This window comes from Salvelinus fontinalis, chromosome 22 (assembly GCF_029448725.1).
Source record: "Salvelinus fontinalis isolate EN_2023a chromosome 22, ASM2944872v1, whole genome shotgun sequence".
Taxonomy (NCBI): domain Eukaryota; kingdom Metazoa; phylum Chordata; class Actinopteri; order Salmoniformes; family Salmonidae; genus Salvelinus; species Salvelinus fontinalis.
The window spans coordinates 36,819,796-36,839,789 of NC_074686.1; the positions used below are offsets into that span (position 1 = coordinate 36,819,796).

Below are 19,994 nucleotides of genomic sequence, written 5' to 3' on the forward strand. Positions count from 1 at the left end.
CCATTGGCTGTGCTGCTCATGCATTGAATCTGCTCCACAAGAACATCATGGCACTGAAAACAATGGATACACTCTACAAGAGAGCCAAGGAAATGGTTAGGTATGTGAAGGGTCATCAAGTTATAGCAGCAATCTATCTCACCAAGCAAAGTGAGAAGAATAAGAGCACCACATTGAAGCTGCCCAGCAACACCCGTTGGGGTGGTATTGTCATCATGTTTGACAGTCTCCTGGAGGGGAAGGAGTCTCTCCAAGAAATGGCCATATCACAGTCTGCCGATATGGACAGCCACATCAAGAGGATCGTCCTGGATGATGTATTTTGGGAGAGAGGGATAAGCAGCCTGAAACTCCTGAAACCTATAGCAGTAGCCATTGCACGGATTTAGGGAGACAATGCCATTCAGTCTGATGTTCAGACTTGCAGATGTAAGAGAAGAAATCCGTACTGCCCTACCCACTTCACTGTTGCGCCAAGCAGAGGAAACTGCAGTTCTGAAATACATCAAAAAGCGTGAAGACTTCTGCCTGAAGCCCATTCACGCTGCAGCGTACATGTAGTACCCCAAGTATGCTGTCTGGTGCAGAGATCAACAAGGCCTATGGTGTCATCACTGCCGTGTCTCGCCACCTTGGCCTGGATGAGGGCAAGGTTCTTGGCAGTCTGGCAAAGTACACTTCCAAGCAAGGGCTTTGGGATGGAGATGCAATATGGCAGTCGTGCCAACATTTCTCATCAGCCACCTGGTGGAAGGGACTTGGTGGATCTGAGGCTCTTTCCCCTGTTTCCTCCATCATCCTCCAAATCCCACCAACATCAGCCGCCTCAGAACGCAACTGGTCCTTGTTTGGGAACACACACACCAAAGCACGCAACAGGCTGACCAATACAAGGGTTGATAAATTGGTGGTCATCTGGGCAAGTTTGAAGCTTTTTGAGCCTGACAACAAGCCATCCTCAACAAGGTTGGAAAGTGACAGTGAAGATGAGGCCTCACAGTCTGATGTTCAAGAGGTGGACATTGAGGAGGTCCAGGGAGAAGACATGGAAGCCTGAGAGGAAGACAACCAAAGCTTTAGTTTCTAGACTATCATTTTACAGATGTATGTTAAACGTTTTTGGGAGATGTGGTGGATCATTCCAATATTCCCTTTTGTTGTTCAGTTAAATCATCCCATGTGAAGAGTCAACTCATTTAATTAAAGTTCAATTCGTAACAAATTCTAAAAAATAAAACAATTATACTAGAAGGATTTAATAATTTGCAATTATGTCTACTTATGATAAGGTATAAGGTTTGTGTTTCTGTCTCCATATGATATAGTAAATATATCCAATACAAAAAACACCTACATTTAAACAGTATTAATATGCATATATTTCCGTTAATTCCCATATATTTCCGTTAATTCCCATATATTCCCGTTAATTCTAATTCCCATATATTCCCATATATTCCCGTTAATTCCCATATATTCCCACAAAGTTTCCATCTCTGAATATTCCCCAAAATGTGCAACCCTAGTGAAGACGTTGACAAGGTTATAAATAATGATTTTTAAATGAAATGGTGTCCTTCAAACTTTGCTTTCGTCAAAGAATCCTCCATTTGCAGCAATTACAGCCTTGCAGACTTTTGGCATTCTAGTTGTCAATTTGTTGAGGTAATCTGAAGAGATTTCACCCCATGCTTCCTGAAGCACCTCCCACAAATTGGATTGGCTTGATGGGCACTTCTTACGTACCATACAGTCAAGCTGCTCCCACAACAGCTCCATAGGATTGAAATCCAATGACTGTTCTGGCCACTCCATTATAGACAGAATACCAGCTGACTGATTCTTCCCTAAATAGTTCTTGCATAGTTTGGAGCTATGCTTTGGGTCATTGTCTTGTTGTAGGAGGAAATTGGCTCCAATTAAGCTCTGTCCACAGGGTATGGCATGGTGTTGCAAAATGGAGTGATAGCCTTCCTTCTTCAAGTTCCCTTTTACCCTGTACAAATCTCCCACTTTACCACCACCAAAGCACCCCCAGACCATCACATTTCCTCCACCATGCTTGACAGATGGCGTCAAGCACTCCTCCAGCATCTTTTCATTTTTTCTGCGTTTCACGAATGTCCTTTGTGATCCGAACACCTCAAACTTAGATTCGTCTGTCCATAACACTTTTTTCCAATCTTCCTCTGTCCAGTGTCTGTGCTCATTTGCCCATTTTAATCTTTTATTTTTATTGGCCAGTCTGAGATATGGCTTTTTCTTTACAACCCTGCCTAGAAGGCCAGCATCCCGGAGTCGCCTCTTCACTGTTGACGTTGAGACTGGTGTTTTAAGGGTACTATTTAATGAAGCTGCCAGTTGAGGACCTGTGAGCCGTCTGTTTCTCAAACTAGACACTCTAATGTACTTGTCCTCTTGCTCAGTTGTGCACCGGGGCCTCCCACTCCTGTTTCTGTTCTGGTTTGAGCCAGTTTGCGCTGTTCTGTGAACGGAGTAGTACACAGCGTTGTACGAGATCTTCAGTTTCTTGGCAATTTCTCGCATGGAATAGCCTTCATTTCTCAGAACAAGAATAGACTGACGAGTTTCAGAAGAAAGTTCTTTGTTTCTGGCCATTTTGAGCCTGTAATCGAACCCACAAATGCTGCTGCTCCAGATACTCGACTAGTCTAAAGGGCAATTATTGCTTCTTTAAAATCAGCACAACAGTTTTCAGCTGTGCTAACATAATTGCAAAAGGTTTTTTTAATGATCAATTAGCCTTTTAAAATGATAAACTTGGATTTGCTAACACAACATGCCATTGGAACAAAGGAGTGATGGCTGCTGATAATGGGCCTCTGTACACCTATGTAGATATTCCATAAAAAAAAAAAATCTGCCGTTTCCAGCTACAACAGTCATTCACAACATTAACAATGTCTACACTGATCAATTTGATGTTATTTTAATGGACAAAAAAATGTGCTTTTCTTTCAAAAACAAGGACATTTCTAAGTGACCCCAAACTTTTGAATGGTAGTGTAGGTAGGTGGGTGAAAACTCTGGGGGAGGAGAAAGTAGAAACTCGTTTTTTGTTTTGCTATCAATACATCACTGTGTACAGAGAATGTTATCAAAACAAGTTTGTCCTAAGATAGGCCTAATGAATGTGTCACAAGTTACAAAACAGCTAAATGCCTAGTCCTAACTGGAGAGAAGTGCTGTCATAGATTCATAATGAAGTGTGAAGTATGATTTGACATTACAATAGTATCTGTTAAAAGTAATGACTACACACTTTTGCAATCCGTCTGGGTCAGTTCAACAATAGCTTTTCTTAGTAAGGGTATCTAGGATAACCATTAGCTAATCGACGTTATGTTCATTACATCCCATTAGACAGGGGGGGGGGGGGGTCCAAGAAACACAGACAGTGGCAGTGAGTGCCAGAGTGAAGACCAGATACTCAATCCCAAAATATCAGACTACCACATGCCTCCTCAATCTCTGGCTAGCTTGCTCAAAGTGGGACACGAGTAAGAGTTACCTCTAGTTGCTGGGTAGTTCCTTCACAATGTAACTAGCTAACGTTAGGTAAATCAAATGATTTACAGCTAGTCTTAACGTTAGATAGCTCACTAGATTTAACTAATGTAGCAAACTACCTAACTCGTGTTATCCATAAAACTAGATAACTTATGTTTATTAGGACGTAGCTAGCTATCTAATGATGAGTGCTCTAACTTATATAATTGAATTGACTATGATTGCCGACAGGCATCCGAGTCTGAAGCTGCTGTAAATATCCGTTAGCTAGCAACGTTAGTTACCACAGAAACATCATGTGCGGAAGACAACCCCACAGCGAATTGAAAAACCGTGTCAACAAAATGTGCCTTTTTAATTCACCATGAGCTATACCTAGTTCGCTTGAAACGGAAAATAATACATTCTTACTTGTTTAGCTGGCTGTAGCAAACATCCGCTTTGCACCTTCGTCAAAAAGCCACCCTCCCAACACCAATGATGTGTATAAACCCTGGATAACTGACAGCAAGATGTTGGATAAACTGACAAGATAAATGTCTCTCCTCCCCAAACAATGGGAGTCGTTGGCCACGAAGCGCATTACCGGCTGTCTAGCTCCCGCCTATCCTTTCTTTGGATTGGTGGATACGTCTCATCCATTTTTAAATATTCGATAATTGTTGACGTCAACAGTCTGCATTCAATATATTTCTAGCCTCATGTTATGAATATGCATAGCCATCTTGAGACAACGCCCATGTGCTTTTTCTCAAAGTTGCCGGGTATATCACGTATCATACTTATCAGTTCACTCGTAGTAATTTACGCATTACGAAACGTATATTCGAGCAAATAAACCTCACGTAGGAAATAAGCAATTGTTTTGTTTACCAAATGACGAGACGGGAAAAAAAGCCACCTGCTGGAGGTGAGACAGATTTCCACCGAGTTGAAACCCCGCTCTTCCTCTCTGCTGACAGGGAACGCTTCGTTAAAGACACCGCGTAGCCATCTTTTGGTTTATTTATTAACTAGGCATGTCAGTTAAGAACACTCTTATTTACAATGACCCCGGCCAACGCTGGGCCAATTGTGCCTCGCCCTATAGGACTCCCAATCACGGCCGGTTGTGATACAGCCTGGAATCGAAGCACGGATGCAGTGCCTTAGACGGCTGCGCCACTCGGTAGCCCCAAAATCTGTTTGGTACTCAATTGTAAAACATTTTGTAAGCTATAGAAATGCTATTGGTTTTTGACACGTTCATTCTATTACAGACACCATAATGCATACAAGTTATGTGAGATCAATGTAAAGAAAAATTGTGTGTGTGTATATATATATATAATATATATATATACACACACACACTTTTTCTTCATGTAACCTTTAACTAGTCATATTTTTTTTATCATTCAAATTGTTAATACTAAATGTTACCGTCCCCACTACAACAATCAAATAAAAATTCAAATACATGTAATTTTGTCCTTGAAACACAGTAAATTCCATTAATTCCTATGGAGGACTTCTTCCACTGGGGAGTGCCAATATGGCCGACCGGTGTCTTCAACCCCTCTCAACTGCCAATACATAGCTTCAGCAATCCAGTGTTTAATGCGGCATTCAAGTGCCAGTCAGAACTAGGAAATGTACGACTTGCTAACTGGTTGTAGTTCTACACATCCACCCAGTTACCAAGGCAGATATTTCAGAGTTTCCTAGTTCTGACTAGCACATGAACACTGCATTATATACATCATTGTCCAAAACTGTCATCTGTCATTGCATACAGGCCTTGGTTGTGAGTAAAGTGTATGGTAATGAAGTGGATAGTCAATCAAATCAGTTTATAAAAAGGGATCGTAATTTTGTTAAAAAACAATATGTACATAGATAAGTCAAATAAAAGGAGGAAGAAGTCTCTCAACTGCAGAAGAGGATTACAAAAAGGAATTCAAACTAAAAACCCAAACTCAGAGTAAACCTAGTCATGCAAAATAATCTCAAATCCTGTCCACCATGGGATTCATTCAATGGAGGTCCCTCTGGCTATGGCAGTCCATGCCTCCCCTTTAGTCACTGGGAAACCTTGCGACTGTCATGTGGTTTTCTGTTGATTGAACCGGCCATGCGGAGCCCTCTCACTCAATAGAGGCCAGGGCACATTAAGCAACGTACAATGTTTCGGAACGTTGAGATAATAAAAAAATGTAAGAATCACCTCTGCTCTGTGACATGTAGAAGGAAATCACCTCAGCTCTGTGACATGTAGAAGGAAATCACCTCAGCTCTGTGACATGTAGAAGGAAATCACCTCAGCTCTGTGACATGTAGAAGGAAATCACCTCAGCTCTGTGACATGTAGAAGGAAATCACCTCAGCTCTGTGACATGTAGAAGGAAATCACCTCAGCTCTGTGACATGTAGAAGGAAATCACCTCAGCTCTGTGACATGTAGAAGGAATCACCTCAGGTCTGTGACATGTCATTTCTATCTGCAGCCGTTCCACAACATTGTATGTTTGCTAAACTCTATGAGACTGGAAACTGTCATTTTTGTTGGGACATTCTATAGGACATTTCTACCTGGCAACATGATACATATGTTTATTCTTACTTTACAAAACACACATGGAAACAGACAGAAGGCAGTGTAACACTGCAGATTACTCAATCACTTACTCCTCAATTGAGAAGGGAAAATACATGAATAAAATATTTTTTTTTTAAACACTGAAATGGCCCTCTAATTCCCTATATAGTGCACTACCTTTTGACCAGTGACCTTTGAGCCCAGAAAAAAAAAAAGCTATGCTGCACTTAAATGAATCGAGGGCCATTTAGGATACGGACATCATCTTTGCGGTTTAGCAAAGCATAGGACATGAAAATGGGAAGCTATTCTTAGGTACAGGATGAGCCACGTGTCCACTGTTAAAAAATAAATAAAAATAATAATAATAATTTTTTAAATAAAAGATGTTAATAGATGCACAAAATAAATCATTTGTTGATTAACAAACAATGTTTGTAAGCAAATGGCAGTTATTGTCAAGGACTGGGGAGAGCTTTAGCCTATCGAATATAATATGAAAGGCCAAATAACATAGCAAGAGGATATTGCCTCAACAGTAGACAGGTTCTGGAAGGGTACTCGTAGTTCCAAAGGTTTGTTCCGAGGATTCCAAGGGTTGCCAGTGGCACTCGATAAGGGCATCATACAGTTCCTCGCTGTGTTCCATAAACTTCCTGTTGGCTTCCACCACATCCAGCTCTGGGTTAGGATCTACAATGGAGGGAAAGGTTGCCACAGTGATTATTTGATCCCTGCTGCTGTCACGGGTGGGATCTGAACCCCAGTCTAACGGGGAAACCAATGCCTTTAACCATTAGATCTAGGAGGAAGTTCCCCCTTGGGCCGAGAGAGACAAACGATTCTGAAGTTGCAAAATTTGTAGGTTTGTAGGTGACCAAATACTTAATTTCCACCATAATTTGCAAATAAATTCATAAAAAAATCCTACAATGTGATTTTCTGGATTTTTTTTTCTCTCATTTTGTCTGTCATAGTTGAAGTGTACCTATGATGAAAATTACAGGCCTCTCATCTTTTTAAGTGGGAGAACTTGCACAATTGGTGGCTGCCTAAATACTTTTTTGCCCCACTGTATACTGTTAAAACCTCTGAACATGCAGGATATCAATCGATGTTCATTATGAACCACCTAAAATTCCTCAAGAATCTTTTAGCTTATCGTCCACACTAGTCCGGTGAAAAATAAGTAGGGAAAAAAAACACAAAACACCAACCTTCCAGACCATCATCTTCAAAAGCTTCATTTTCCTGAAATGTTAAATTCGTTTTTTAATAAAATGACGGTGTATATTGAAAAGTCATAACTACATGAAGGAAAACACAATGCATGAAGGTGTTAATATTGCATGTCTAACAACAAGTGACATTAAGCTACGCAACACGTCACCGGTAAAGGGATGCAATCTTACCTGTGCAGGATTCTGTGTGTAATCATACTGGTTGTAGTTGTAGCCGCCATAGTTGCCTCCATTCTGGTCGTAGCCCCAAGAGCCCCATCCACTACCGTACGGCTGTTGATTGTGCTGATTGTATTGGTTCTGGTTGTGTCTGTAGCCTCCACCGTGTGACCCCCATCCCCTGCTGTCTGATTGATTATGCCGAGTTCTAAAAAGGAGGGGGGGGGGGGGCAAGAGACACAGCAGCAAGATTTGTGACCTGCTGCCACAAGAGTAAGGCAACCAGTGAAGAACACCACTGTAAATACAACCCATATTTATGGTTATTTATTTTCCCTTTTGTACTTTAACTATTTGCACTTTTTCAACGTGGCACCGTCATAGGATGCTACCTTTTCAACAAGTCAATTCGTCAAATGTCTGCCCTGGTCAACTGTAAGGGCTGTTATTGCGAAGTGGAAACGTTTAGGAGCAACAACGGCTCTGCCACGAAGTGGTAGGCCACACAAGCTCACAGAACGGGACAGCCGAGTGTTGAAGCACGTAAAAATTGTCTGTTCTCAGTTGCAACACTCACTACCAAGTTCCAAACTGCCTCTGGATCAACATCAGCACAATAACTGTTCGTTGGGAGCTTCATGAAAATGGGTTTCCATGCCAGAGCAGCCATACACAAAACTAAGATTACCATGTGCAAATGCCAAGCGTTGGCTGGAGTGGTGTAAAGCTCGCCACCATTGGACTCTGGAGCAGTGGAAACGTGTTCTCTGGAGTGATGAATCACGCTTCACCATCTGGCAGTCCGACAGACGAATCTGGGTTTGGCGGATGCCAGGAGAACACTACCTGCCCCAATGCATAGTGCGAACTGTAAATGGTCTGGGGCTGTTCTTCATGGTTCGGCCTAGGCCCCTTAGTTCCAGTAAAGGGAAAACTCAACAACATACAATGACATTCTAGACAGTTCTGTGCTTCCAACATTGTGACAACAGTTTGAGGAAGGCCCTTTCCTGTTTCAGCATGACAATGTCCCAGCTCACAAAGCAAGGTCCATACTGAACTGGTTTGTCAAAATCAGTGTGGAAGAACTTGACTGGCCAGCATAGAGCCCTGACCTCAACCCCATCAAGCACCTTTGAGAGGAATTGGAACGCTGACTGCGAGCCAGGCCTAATTACGTCACATCAGTGACCGACCTCACGAATGCTCTTGTGGCTGAATGGAAGCAAGTCCCTCGCAGCAATCTTCCAACATCTAGCAGAAAACCTTCCCAGAAGGGTGGAGGCTGTTATAGCAGCAAAGGGGGGACCAACTCCATATTAATGCTAATGATTTTGGAATTAGATGTTCGACGAGAAGGTGTCTTATGGTCATGTAAAGATGGTTTGTAAAACTAACAGGTTATGCTACAACCCTGGTTTTACAAATGAAGAACGCAAGTTCTTACGACGCTATATAAGCCACGTCTGGAGACGGCTTCTAGAATTTTAACACAGTAAGAATTGAAGTATAACTCACTTGTTAGCAGCTAGGCTCAGTCGTAATGGCTTGCTCCCGAGCCCCACCGCTCCCTGACACTCCTCCAGCGCCAGCTTCTGAAGCCTCTGGTCTGGGAACTGGACAAACCCACAACCCCTGGAAACAAGAGAAACACTCAAACAAAGCAAGTAAATAACTAGAAAGCTTCAGCTGTGAAGACTTTTTTGGTACATGTAGCGGAAGAAGTTTAGACATTTAAACTGTTAGTGTAGAACAGGAGTGGGCAACTCTAGTCCTCGAGGGCCTGATTGATGTCACACTGTTTTTCCATCCCTAACAAACACAGCTGATTAATCCAAAATTGCATTCTAAACTGGAGATCATGATTAGATGATTATTGGAGTCAGGTGTGTTGGCTGGGGCAAACTTTGAGTTCAATCAGGCCCCCCCCCCCCCCAACAACTGGAATTGCCCAACCCTGGTGTAGAAGTAGTGACCATATTATAATGAATAGTAGGATAGCCTTTAGTGTACTAGCAACAGTAGATGTAGTGGAAATAGCCTTGTCATGCCATCTACTTCACGTTATGTATTTTCTTCTCTACCTTCTTGCCCTTTGTGCTGTTGTCTGTGCACAATAATGTCTCTACCCTGCGCTGTGGTCGCGCCGCTGCTACCGCACTCTCGTCGTGCTGTGTTGCCGCTATGCTATGTTGTCATCTTAGGTCTCTATATAGTGTTGTCTCTTGTCGTGATACGTTTTGTCCTATATTTTTTATTTAATTCTTTAAAAAAAAAAAAGTATCCCAGTCCCGTCGCCGCAGGGGGCTTTTTGGTAGTCGTCACTGTAAATAAGAATTTGTTCTTAACAGACTTGACTAGTTAAATAAAAGGTTAAATATATATTTTTTAAATCCCATAAATCTGGATGTATGGAAACGCAGCATAGTGATTATAACACCCTGCTGGACTCACTTGGAGTTCCCCGTGCCATCCAGCACCACCTTCCCCCCACGACAGGATGGGTAGCGGTTGTAAAAGAACTCGTAGAGCATCCCGTCATCCACTTCAGGTGTGAGATCCCCAACAAACAGAGAATAGAGTGGACTGTAGCAGAGAGAAGAAAAAAAAAAGGAATTTTGCCATTAATTTCCAACGCTTCTATACAGCATCTCATGACATACAGTTTGACTTACAATCAAGCTGGTTGATATACCCGCTTTCTCCTTGCTTCCCAAAGGTGGCCCGGTTTAACTTGAATCTTCTAGGCTGTTAAGTACAAAAAGGCTTCCTTTAAAAATTATCATTTACAATATGATGACAATATGCATTAACCTATTACAAAAGCTAAAATGTGGCTAATGGCATACAGATATTGTGTTTGGCTCATTCATCCCCCTCCTCTCCCCTGCAACTATTCCCCAGGTCGTTGCTGCAAATGAGAACGTGTTCTCAGTCAACTTACCTGGTAAAATAACGGTAAAATAAAAAAAATAAAAATAAAAAGGGAGCATTTATAAACTGTTACAATTTAGGTCTGCATAGGGGATAGGGTTCCATAGGGCTCTGGTCAAAAGTTGTGACCTATATAGGGGATGGGGTGCCATAGGGCTCTGGTCAAAAGTAGTGAACTATATAGGGGATGGGGTGCCATAGGGCTCTGGTCAAAAGTAGTGAACTATATAGGGGATGGGGTGCCATAGGGCTCTGGTCAAAAGTAGTGAACTATATAGGGGATGGGGTGCCATAGGGCTCTGGTCAAAAGTAGTGAACTATATAGGGGATGGGGTGCCATAGGGCTCTGGTCAAAAGTAGTGAACTATATAGGGGATAGGGTGCCATAGGGCTCTGGTCAAAAGTAGTTTACTATATAGGGGATGGGGTGCCATCCGGGATGCTTACTAGAATCTATGACATCCAAGTAGCCTTGTTAAACGGTATATTTACCGGTGTGGCTCCTGGTAGTGCTTTTCCATTGACTTTACGAAGACACCGCTCAGCTGTGGCTTCATCTGTCAGCTCCACGAAGCAGTAACCTGCTGCACCCCTACTGATGAGCAACACAGAGAAGACATATCGGTCCAATGTTCCATTCAAAAGGATGGCTTCTTTTAGCGGTGTATTGTGTGTCGCTATAGCCTGGGTACCAGTCGGTTTGTGCTATCATGCCACTCCTTGTAGGGAGGTCAAACCTTCAGCCTGCTGCAGAGACCCGATGGACGCTCTAGTTTAGAGTGCCTGGTTAAATTATGGTTAGGAGCATTTTTTTAAACTCTTAAAGTAGGAAGAATTAGATGTAATTGTTGTAAAAATGTGTGAGTGTGTTAATTTAAATTATGTTACAGTACGCTAATTTCCTAATGGCGGACTGACCATGTGACTACATCACACAGACTAACGTTTTCACTACACAAGAATGACAAGAAATACAAATCTTTTTACCTCAGATTGGTGATGTTAGCATAAAAGTCCATAGTGACCACGATCCAACAAAAACCCATTGGTACTAAAGCAAAGATATTGATCTGTTTATTTTGATCAGTGTTTTTTTCTTCCCTTTTCATACTCAATCCAGTCTGTAGTGGAACTTAAGCCTTGTTCATATTACCCATAAAACACTCAGTAATACACAAATGTCATTACCATCAAAGTAAAACAGGAATGGGTCATTGTTTACAAATTACTAGCAATCCCATAAACCCATTGCAATCTTCTCATCTACTTCTGTAGTTTGGTAACTTCCTGTTCTTTGACAGACAGACCAGTCTGAAGAAGACTGAGTTTGGGAAAATTTCAAAGTATGCCGAGCCAGTCTCACAACGGAGCCTTCATTCGCAAGAGTACTCATGGAAGGTGTAAGTGGTGCTTTAGCCATTGGGGGGGGGGGGGGGGGGGGGGGGGGCTGCTCCTATAAAAGTCTCTGGTCTCACATGAATTAATGGATTTGAGAGTTAAGCTATCATTTAAAAGAAACCCAACCCCTGCCTCGATTTAGAAACAGATGTGAAGTGGTTATTCGTTTAAATTATCCAGTCAAAAAAATGTTGCGTTTCCTTCTCCGTATTGGCCATCTACCAAAAATAATCTTCTCAGATATAGAACTTGATAAATGGCTATTACAGGTTGTCATCTATAAACAGATGTAGTATACCCAAGTTCATTACATTTAGGTCATTTAGCAGAAGCTCTTAACCAGAGTGTCTTACAGCTGACATACAAATCAGGGTTAAGTGCCTTGCTCAAGGGCACAGACCGATTTTTAACCTTGTCGGCTCTGGGATTTGAACCAGAGACCTTTCCGGTTACTGGCCCAATGCTCTTAACTGCTAGAAGAGAGCAAACAGTACATGTTGCTCCTGTTATTGTCCCAGTTCCATTGACTTCAAGACAATACCGTTGTGAGTGACTCATTTGCATGCGCTATTGATTACAGTAGAATAAGCTAATCATTTTTCAGTCTTGAGTGACCATGCTTGTCCATGCTTGTCACTTATGAACATTTTTGAACATCTTGGCATAGTTCTGTTATAATCTCCACCCGGCACAACCAGAAGAGGACTTGCCACCCCTCATAGCCTGGTTCCTCTAGGTTTCTTCCTAGGTTTTGGCCTTTCTAGGGAGTTTTTCCTAGCCACCGTGCTTCTACACCTGCATTCTAGCTGTTTGGGGTTTTAGGCTGGGTCTCTGTACAGCACTTCGAGATATTAGCTGATGTACGAAGGGCTATATAAAAAAATTAAATAATAATTGATTGAGTTACCACTTCGTAAATACCGGTGGGTATGCAGTTTAGAAGGTACTAATTTACCAAAATACAAGTAATCTGAACACAAGTGTGACTTGTGTAGGGAGGAACATATGTATTGGTCTTCAAAATATCACAATTTATTTCAGCATACTGATTATGAATTTGTACAGCTAAACCGAATTTGAACAGTTTTGACACTCCGCCATAAATCAAAAAGCCATGACAACAGGAAGTAGCTAAATGATCATTTTCAATGTATGTTTAGCAATATCAACTGTACTTTAAAACACTTCGCAACAGGAATCTACTTTCAGGTAAAAATTACTGAATGAGCCAAAAACGTGCTATCGACTATATCAGTGAAATTGTTTAAATATGTTTGTCCTGGCTACGCCTTGTCATGTCAACAGATTGATGTGGCTATTTATTGTAGCTAACGTTACCAGATGTACACTTTCAGGTCAAACGCCCTAACGTTAGCGAAAAAACTCACCCAGTCATCTTGTTGCGTATAATCCGTACACTCACCACCAACTCCCCCATGGTGCCGAAGGCTCGGGTAATGAACTTCTCGTCCATGTAGGGCTCCAACTATCATAACAAACACAGTAAGACGTTATCATACCATGCTAACGTAGATAAGTTAGCTACCACACGTCACCTGAAAATGTTATAAAGGCTGTGTTTAGCTACTCATTAGGTGTCAAAATGCAGTACCATCTGCATCAAGTTAGCTTAGCACAAATAAACCAAGTCAGTTAGCTAACGTTAGCTAGCCACTTAACGTTATTTAGGTAGCCACTAACGTTAGCTAGCTAACCAAATAACGTTAGTATGCTGGCAAATAAGCGGAAGTGTTAAAAAAAATAAAAAAATCGATTGAAACAGTTCGATACTCACGTTTCCCATCCATAGTGTGCTCATGTTTTGGACCTGAAATTGTAACGCTTTTCTTTACATACAACTGTAAGTGTGAACCCTTTAAATGAAACAGCAGCCTGTCGTGTCGCGACAGAGAAATTACGTTTCTGCGCACGCGCAAAAAAAGACTTATCTAGCCTGGTCCCAGATCTGTTTGTGCCACTCCTTGTCATGCGCCCCCAAAATATATTTAAAAAAATATCAATTTGAGCACAAAACATTGTTAGTTTATTTATAAATCATCCATAAACCTCTTACGTGGGATCAAACAAGTAGGGAATAATGTGTCAGTTGACAGTTTAATTTACAGCAAGGTCATTACCTAGTCCTAGGACATTGGGGAAAAGTTAACCCTTAATCGTGACTCAGTTCAATTACATTACACATAAGGGTCATTGGGAAAAGGTGTCTTCTGTAAGGGGGAGTTTTGTAAATAAGAACCGCGACGCTCGATCTGAACATTAACATGGATCGCTTGCAATATGGTTTTGGAAGCATAAGGACCTTATCTTACATATCAGCGAGAAATAATTGTCAAACTAAAGGTTGAATTGATACCTTTACAGGATTAGGGTTCTTACTGGCCATTTACAGCTCACAGATGGAAGACAGAGTGGACTGACTACCTGTGCTAATTAGCTATCTGCGTCTCCTGTGTGTAAACGGAACACACTGTGTTCACCTGTGTGTAAACGGAAGACAGACGCCACAAACGTGTAACTGAAACTATACTGTTGGCTGAAACTGTGTTAAAAACAGTCTACAGTACGTGTGTATTTTGCATATGTTGAAATTATTTTGATGTGATATGAAAGTCGATGGATTTGTTTCTAGAACCGTACCGCAATTGTGAATCGATTCAGGTTTAGAGGGAGTATTTGGCTGTTTTGGCATCCACAGCCAATTCGCCCTTTAAATAGAACATGTCAGGTCCTTCAACTGAGCCTAAGGAGTAATGTTAAGCTCCTTTTGTCCAATATTGGGCTAGGGATAGGTAGGATGGCCTATTCGAGTATATGGCCATTCCTGATGAAAGAGCACAATTGCCAATGACATTACGAGTTAGATCTTACGTCGTTCACTATAGTGTTGTTTACTTAATTCCATCTGATTGGATGCAAGTATAATCATTTATCAAGTTTTACAATCAAATTACTGTAGCTAGCTACTGATCCTGTCATGTACCCTGAACCACTCAGTAACATGTCCTTGCAGTACTTGGATATTTTTTATTCAATAGTCGTTTCTATGATCTTTTAGCGCACCTACTGGGAACATGGCCTTTCTGGTAAACCAGTCAAGATCGAGAACTAGTTTCATAGTAAACAGCCCACCACTTACTCTTACAAAATGTAAAAGTCTACCACTAACCTCAGTCGATTGATATACTGTCCAAGGTCTTCATAGCTATCCTGGGTTCCAGTCTCTTTGTGCTATCATGCCAACTCCATGTCACTCATTGATTTGTCATGGCATGATGGCACAAACACATCTGGGACCAGGCTACATCACAGCTCAGTTACATGTATTATGGGAATGTTCAGGGTTTTGAATACCAACAAAAGGAATGGTGACAGAGGGGGGAAAAATAATGGGTTTCAAAAAAGAAAAATCGTCCGCTATTAATACATTCACAAAAACAACCATATTCCAAAATACATCTAATATTCTGAGAACAGTGGAGGCTGCTGAGGGGGAGGACGGCTCATCATAATGGCTTGGAACGGAGCGAATGGAACGGCATCAAACACATGGAAACCATGTGTTTTGTACCATTCCCCTCATTACAACAAGCCCGTCCTCCCTAATTAAGGTGCTTCCAACCTCCAGTGTCTGAGATATATATTCAAAACGTAAACCCAAGATTATAAGCAAAAAATATTCACCAGGCAAATCATACGCCTTTAAATGCGGTTGTTGACTCAAAAGATCACTAAATTCTCATCCAGATAAAAAATATAAAAATCACTGCTTGATCTTTACATTTAGTATAGACTCTGCAAATAAGTGCTCAGCATACAATCTCATTGTAAAATATACAGTATATATATATATATATATATATATAAAATTGCAAGGATGTTCATGGAAACACAACAGTAGACAAGCTTGAGTTGGTCCTCCCTCTGTTAGTTACCACTGCCCAGCTAGAAGAAATATTAGTTCTAGTATATTAACTAATACATTCTAATTTAGCGTTAATGTTGTAGTAAATCACTGGCAGATTACAATAATACATTCTAAAAAGGAACAATGGAATTGTGCTGATGTTGTAAAATATTTTACACCGTGACCTCTACTTCTGTATTTAGAATAAGTGCTCAACACTGCATATTCAAGATGGACATCATCAGAACAGGAAAGTAAACACACAAAGGCATAGCAACATAAACTGTCTACAAAACAAATCTATTGAATAGACAAAAATCTGGAAAAATCCCGAAACCCATTAAGACGAGAAATCCTACTCACGATAACAAGGAATGGTTACGTCCACTCCCTCAAATCATGGAGGGGGGGGGGGGGGCAAGCTTGTAAGTCAGGTCTAAAGTGTGGTTTTAAATTCAATTAAATGTACATTTAAATTACATTTTGTATCTGGAGCATAACAATCCCTAAATACTGTGAGAAGTAAACTAGAAAACACTGACAAGTCAAGGTTATGACAGAACTATGGTATAGTGACTACCCTATAATCAACAATGAATGAACAACATCTCCCACCGCTCAGATCACATACTAGGTGCAACTTATTTCATGTTCACCCAAAATGCAAAAATAATTAAATATGGTAAGCTAAGCAAGAAACCCTTACTTAAAAATTAGATTCATAAATATTTTGCACGATATATGTTCATAGTAGCAATACATTCTCCCCCCCACCCCACGTCATTCGTCTCTAGGGGAACTAGCTTGTTTAGCGATATATATATATATATGTGTGTGTGTGTTCTTTAAACGAGTAGTATAGTAAGGCTTATTACATTCAAGAGAACAACCAAAACATGTTATCTTTCTAAACAATGTACCCCAGTCATAGTGCATGTTATAGTGCCAACCGTTTCTCTGTAGTTTCCTTGCCTAAAAATACATTGCATTTGAATTACAGTAAACAGAAAAGTTAAACCAAAGAAACCATTCATTTAATGTATAACAAGAATATTGAATATCGTCTTGTTATTAAAGTTGCTTTCATGAAAAATTAAGAATTACGCTGCAATTCACTAAAGTTCCATCAAAATGTTTTCTGAGAGACCTCTGTAATAACCATTACCGTGTGGTGCCTTCAAAGTGGTTAAACCATCACCGAGGTTGACCGACTGTACACCAGCCTTGTCCAACACAGAGAAATTAAACATAATAAGAAAGGTCAGCATACACCATGATCTAAGGAAGGTGGGCTTGGAAGGAGGTGAAGGAGGACAGAGTCTGATAGGAGACTGTAGAGTTCAGAGCGGCTTCAGTAGGTATGCTGCCTGATAAACAGGAGTTCTGGGTCGGAGTAGAAACCCCTATAGAAACTATAGGGCTACGTCCCAAATGGAATCCTATTCCAGTGCACTATATAGGGAATAGGGTGCCATTTGGAACGTAACCTAGGAGGACAGTGTGGAGAGCAGGTCAGTACAGTGTCCGAGCCTCAAGCAGCTGGGAGGAAGAAGAGTTGGATGAAGAGGTATAGGAGTCCGCTGGGCCGAGCTGCTTTCCACACACACACACACGTTCAGTCCATCTTCTCTTTCTGCACCAGTTTGGGGGCATCCACGAAGTCACGGCCGTTGAAGACGATGACGGCAGCGGTGACGGCAGCAGCAGTGCCCCAGAACAACACATAGGCCAGGGTCTCAGTCCACGTGTCACCTGGGAAAGAGAGAGGGACACCACTCGTCAGAGAACGACAAATATCAAGGATACACAAATGGAGGGGGAAACTTGTCAGAGACCATAAATATATAAATTTGTGTGACCAGAGATCACAACGAATTGTTAAGGACACAAACAGAACTAGCATGCCCTTGTGTCCTGAGGTTAACAGAGCTAAAAGTTAAGACTAGAATGTTCCTTTAGACAAGTGGTTGTCAGATGGGTTTTTTCTTACCAGCCATGAGGAGGCAGATGATACACATGGAGAATGCTACCACCATGATGATGGGCAGCTGCAAGACAAAGACAACAAAAATACATTACTCATAGTTTGGGGTGGAAAGCAGAACTCAGTATTTAAAAAAATAAATATACAAATAAAATGGAGGAGAGGACCAGAGACGTAGTCATGTAAAGTGAATCACAAAACATGACGATCAGTCTGGACATCCTGACTGGTGCCAGGACATCCCAAAAAGGGCCTCTCCCCACTTCTGACCACGATACATCCCCATTACTACTTTGAGATGGAGAGAGGCAACTGACCGTGAGGAACTTCCAGTCCTTTTGGATGCGGAGTGGAGTTGGTCCGTCTGTTTCATCAACAGCATAGTTTCCAAGGAACAAATCAATGGAATCCTGGAGACAACACACATACCCCTTCATTGCTTAAAAGGACTGACAACAAAAACACAGTGAAATAACTCCATGTCTCTCTAAAACACATGGATGAAGAATTATATTTAGTTTTTGTAAAATTATGATTTGAGGAAAACATTGGTCTTAAGCAGGAAATTGGTCCATCTACACAGCAGATATCTGACAGTAATACACTATTCCTACCTTATGTAGTTCAAAATGTGTTATTTTTCTAGGCCTTTTTCAAATTTAAAAATCAGACGTACTTGTCTGAAGCCGTCAGAGAAGTTATTCTTGTAGTAACGGATGGCAGAGTTCACACCGTCCATCACCAGACCCATCTGGGTCCTCTTCCCTGTCCTGATGAAGGACAGGAAATAACACACACACACTCAACTCTCCCAACAAGACAGGAAATAACAACCATCAATAACAGACACTGTCAGTCACCAACAAGCAAGTAGTCAGACTGTCTACCATAATGTCCACGTAGCAATACGAATGACAGGTGAAGGAGAAATAACCACCATCAACATCTCATGGTCACACGGACATTATCTACCAACCAGATAGTACCTAGACAGTTTGCGTAGAAATGAAAAGGTGACCTGAAATTGAAGCCACACAACAAACAATTGACCTCCAACTAAACAAGCAGTCTTTGGAGACATGCAGGCCTGTATATATTTCAGATGTCAGCAGCACAGACGTGCAGGCCTGTATATATTTCAGATGTCAGCAGCACAGACATGCAGGCCTGTATATATTTCAGATGTCAGCAGCACACTGACATGCAGGCCTGTATATATTTCAGATGTCAGCAGCACACTGACATGCAGGCCTGTATATATTTCAGATGTCAGCAGCACACTGACATGCAGGCCTGTATATATTTCAGATGTCAGCAGCACACTGACATGCAGGCCTGTATATATTTCAGATGTCAGCAGCACACAGACATGCAGGCCTGTATATATTTCAGATGTCAGCAGCACACTGACATGCAGGCCTGTATATATTTCAGATGTCAGCAGCACACTGACATGCAGGCCTGTATATATTTCAGATGTCAGCAGCACACAGACATGCAGGCCTGTATATATTTCAGATGTCAGCAGCACACTGACATGCAGGCCTGTATATATTTCAGATGTCAGCAGCACTGACATGCAGGCCTGTATATATTTCAGATGTCAGCAGCACACAGACATGCAGGCCTGTATATATTTCAGATGTCAGCAGCACACAGACATGCAGGCCTGTATATATTTCAGATGTCAGCAGCACACAGACATGCAGGCCTGTATACAGGGCCTTCAGAAAGTATTCATACCTCTTGACTTATTCCACATTTTGTTGTGTTACAGCCTGAATTCTGAAAGGATTAAATATATGTTTTTATCTCACCCATATACACACACACACAACAGCCCATAATGACTAAGTGAAAACATGTTTGTAGAAATGTATTGAAAATAAAATACAGAAATATCACATTTACAGCTGTGAGTGTTTCTGGGTAAGTCTAATAGTTTTCCACACCTGGATTGTGTAACATTTCCCCATTATTCTTTTCAAAATTCTTCAAGCTCTGTCAAATTGTTTGTTGATCATTGCTAGACAACCATTTTCCGGTCTTGCCATAGATTTTCAAGTAGATTTAAGTCAAAACTAACTCGGCCACTTATGAACATTCACTGTCTTCCTGGTAAGCAACTCCAGTGAATATTTGGCTTTGTGTTTTAGGTTATTGACGTGCTGAAAGGTGAATTAATCTCCCAGTGTCTGTTAGAAAGCAGACAACCAAGATTGTTCCTGTGCTTAGCTTCATTCC

At 41.3% G+C, this 19,994-nt stretch overlaps 2 protein-coding genes across 3 annotated transcripts in view; both read right to left on the bottom strand.

Annotated features, from left to right (window-relative positions):
- Window positions 1–6,107: 6,107 nt before the first annotated feature.
- On the bottom strand, window positions 6,108–13,812 carry LOC129820272 (tRNA selenocysteine 1-associated protein 1-like). Of its 2 annotated transcripts, none has more exons than XM_055877331.1 (9): window positions 13,637–13,812; window positions 13,230–13,327; window positions 10,936–11,035; window positions 10,205–10,257; window positions 9,964–10,095; window positions 9,028–9,144; window positions 7,522–7,717; window positions 7,327–7,360; window positions 6,108–6,802 (listed from the first exon to the last, which is right to left on the bottom strand). In XM_055877331.1, exons 1-9 carry the CDS (start codon window positions 13,658–13,660, stop codon window positions 6,642–6,644), a joined length of 915 nt encoding a protein of 304 aa, XP_055733306.1. In that variant the 5' UTR covers window positions 13,661–13,812; the 3' UTR covers window positions 6,108–6,641. The 2 variants fall into 2 exon arrangements, with proteins under 2 accessions (XP_055733306.1, XP_055733305.1); XM_055877330.1 differs by having other exon boundaries at window positions 10,936–11,038; window positions 13,637–13,805.
- A 1,060-nt stretch (window positions 13,813–14,872) lies between these two features.
- LOC129820271 (phosphatidylinositol-3-phosphatase SAC1-A) overlaps window positions 14,873–19,994 on the bottom strand; it is a 36,284-nt gene continuing 31,162 nt past the window's right edge. Inside the window, exons 17-20 of the mRNA XM_055877329.1 lie at window positions 18,427–18,520; window positions 18,068–18,160; window positions 17,757–17,814; window positions 14,873–17,518 (exon numbers count right to left, since the gene is read on the bottom strand). Of these exons, the coding sequence (XP_055733304.1) occupies window positions 17,382–17,518; window positions 17,757–17,814; window positions 18,068–18,160; window positions 18,427–18,520 (382 nt within the window). The 3' untranslated portion in view covers window positions 14,873–17,381. The remainder of the gene's footprint in view (window positions 17,519–17,756; window positions 17,815–18,067; window positions 18,161–18,426; window positions 18,521–19,994) is intronic.

Excerpts from the sequence above, each read along its gene's own strand:
- LOC129820272 (XM_055877330.1), bottom strand. The coding sequence starts at position 13,660 with ATGAGCACACTATGGATGGGAAAC. Across the intron at positions 10,258-10,935 it reads CACTACCAGGAGCCACACCG|CCTAGAAGATTCAAGTTAAA; the intron begins GTAAATATACCG and ends TGTACTTAACAG. Across the intron at positions 9,145-9,963 it reads GATGGCACGGGGAACTCCAA|GGGTTGTGGGTTTGTCCAGT; the intron begins GTGAGTCCAGCA and ends TCTTGTTTCCAG.